The 2,138-nt window shown below is 35.1% G+C and overlaps 1 protein-coding gene across 1 annotated transcript in view; it reads right to left on the reverse strand.

Annotated features, from left to right (window-relative positions):
• The window catches only part of LOC111089470 (limbic system-associated membrane protein-like), a gene marked incomplete at both ends in the record, with an annotated part of 13,106 nt that extends 11,353 nt beyond the window's left edge, over nucleotides 1–1,753 (reverse strand). The window contains one exon of the mRNA XM_022402028.1: nucleotides 1,647–1,753. Coding sequence (XP_022257736.1) covers nucleotides 1,647–1,753 — 107 coding nt within the window. The remainder of the gene's footprint in view (nucleotides 1–1,646) is intronic.
• Nucleotides 1,754–2,138: the final 385 nt, after the last annotated feature.

The following is a 2,138-nucleotide window of genomic DNA, read 5'->3' on the forward strand; positions in this document are numbered from 1 at the left end:
TTTAAGAATTAAACGTTCCAATATTACGAAACACATTCAGTAAACAATTTAAGAATTAAACGTTCCAATATTACGAAACACATTCAGTAAATAAATTGTTTGTAATTACTGCTGTACGATTGTGCACATTCAGCTCAGAACATGAGAAAAGTACTGATTGATGACTTTTCGCAGTAACTCAAAGTTTTCCACAAATGAATCCACGTATTTGATGGTATAACCGAAACACACTGAAAATGCTACAAGACTTAATCAAACTGTGATCTGGGATATATATAATTATTGTACAAAGATTCATGTAATTTTGAACTAATTAGTAACCTTAATATTTCGACAGCTGGTACAATCAGACAGAGATTCACTCATAGTACAAGAAGACAGACAGGTGGTTCTATAGAAGTCATGTTATGAACCAATGATATTCTAGTCACCACTTTACTTAGGAATCTTTATAAATGTAATAGTACTGTCTGTTATATGTCCATGTAACTACCTCGCAGGGTGTGGATGGATCTTCAGAAGCATTGGCATGAAGGTTCGTTGGGTCCGTGGAGATATAAATAGAAATTTTCAGTTTCGCATTTTGCGTTTGGCAGTTTTTATGGGCGTTTTTTTTACCACTACTTCGCCCCCTGTAGATGGATCTTCACAAAATTTGGCATGAAGGTTCATTGGGTCCGTGGGGAGATAAATAGAAATTTTCAGTTTCGCATTTTGCGTTTGGCAGTTTTTATGGGCGTTGTTTACCACTACTTCAACCCCTGTAGATGGATCTTTACAAAATTTGGCATGAAGGTTTGCTGGTCCATGAGGAGATACATGCGAATTTGCGGTATCACATTTTGTGTTTTGCAGTTTTTATGGGCGATTTTTACAATTTTTACAGTTACATATAAGGGAAGCAACTATCATTAATCACGAATTTACATAAATTACGTACGGGACGGGTACCCCAGATAATATATATATATAGGAATGATGCATTTTTGATAAAAAATCTGTTTCTTTGAAATGTACAGCCAAATAAACCGTAAGGATCATAAAAAATGTAAATTTTAATAAGTTAGTTAAGTTGTTATCTATCAAAAGAAAAAAAAACTTCAGTAAATATGCGAAACGAATACAGACTTTGATGTACTCGGGTTGTTCGAAATTAAAACAAGAACAACAGATATTAAATTGCTTGTGCAAAGAGCCAATTAAAGTATAAAGAGCTTATAGGCGAAATCATTGTACGATATTATTAAGCTTAGTTTTTACTAAATATACTCAAGGGAATATTGATGTTATCTCGTGAGATACATCAAGTTGGTCAGTGTCTGTCACTCACACAGGTACGACACGTATTGATAATATTGAAAATCGGTAAACACTTCGCGAGTAAACTATATGTCTGCTGACTTATGGAGAAAAACAACATCATCCACGTGCAAACAGTCTATCCAGAGTCGTGGCAGGAAATTGGATCGATACATGTATATATATATATATATGATCATTATAAAAATGGAGAAACAACAAGTATGACAACCGAGCTGTACAGACACTCGGAGAAAAACTACACAGACCCCTGCTTTTAATTAAGTCGTACAAAAAGCCAGAAGGTTAAAAAAGAAAAATTGAATGTATGAAATCAATGAACTTACCCTGTATGTACTCAAATTATCCACGACACAAAGTAGTTGGGCTGTGCGTCCTACGGCGACTGTCACATTGCGGACAGGTTCGGCGAACTCGGGCTCTTTGTCGTGGCCTACATGCAAAGAATGGCAGTTATTACACCTACCATTCTAACGAAATAATAAATGCTGTTATACGTTTGTATAAAAAATACAAACTCCTATGTATCGATATCACGTATTCTTCTCTAATGCTTACAGAGCTTAAAAGTAATTTAAACATTCCAGTACACAAATGGTCATTGTTTTTCAGTGTATTGTTTTGGGATAGTAAAAGGACGAATTTATTACTTCTTTTCAAGACCATGAAGATGTAGTAAAAGGTCACATTATGCGAAGTGAACTTAATGAACTTAATTTCTTGTTTGTTTGTTTTGAAGTTAAGCACAAAGCTACACAATGGGGCTATCTGTGCTCTGCCCACCACGGGTATCGAAACCCGGTTTCTAGCGTTGTAAG

The sequence above is a fragment of the Limulus polyphemus genome, unplaced genomic scaffold (genome assembly GCF_000517525.1).
Source record: "Limulus polyphemus unplaced genomic scaffold, Limulus_polyphemus-2.1.2 Scaffold6338, whole genome shotgun sequence".
Taxonomy (NCBI): Eukaryota; Metazoa; Arthropoda; class Merostomata; order Xiphosura; family Limulidae; genus Limulus; species Limulus polyphemus.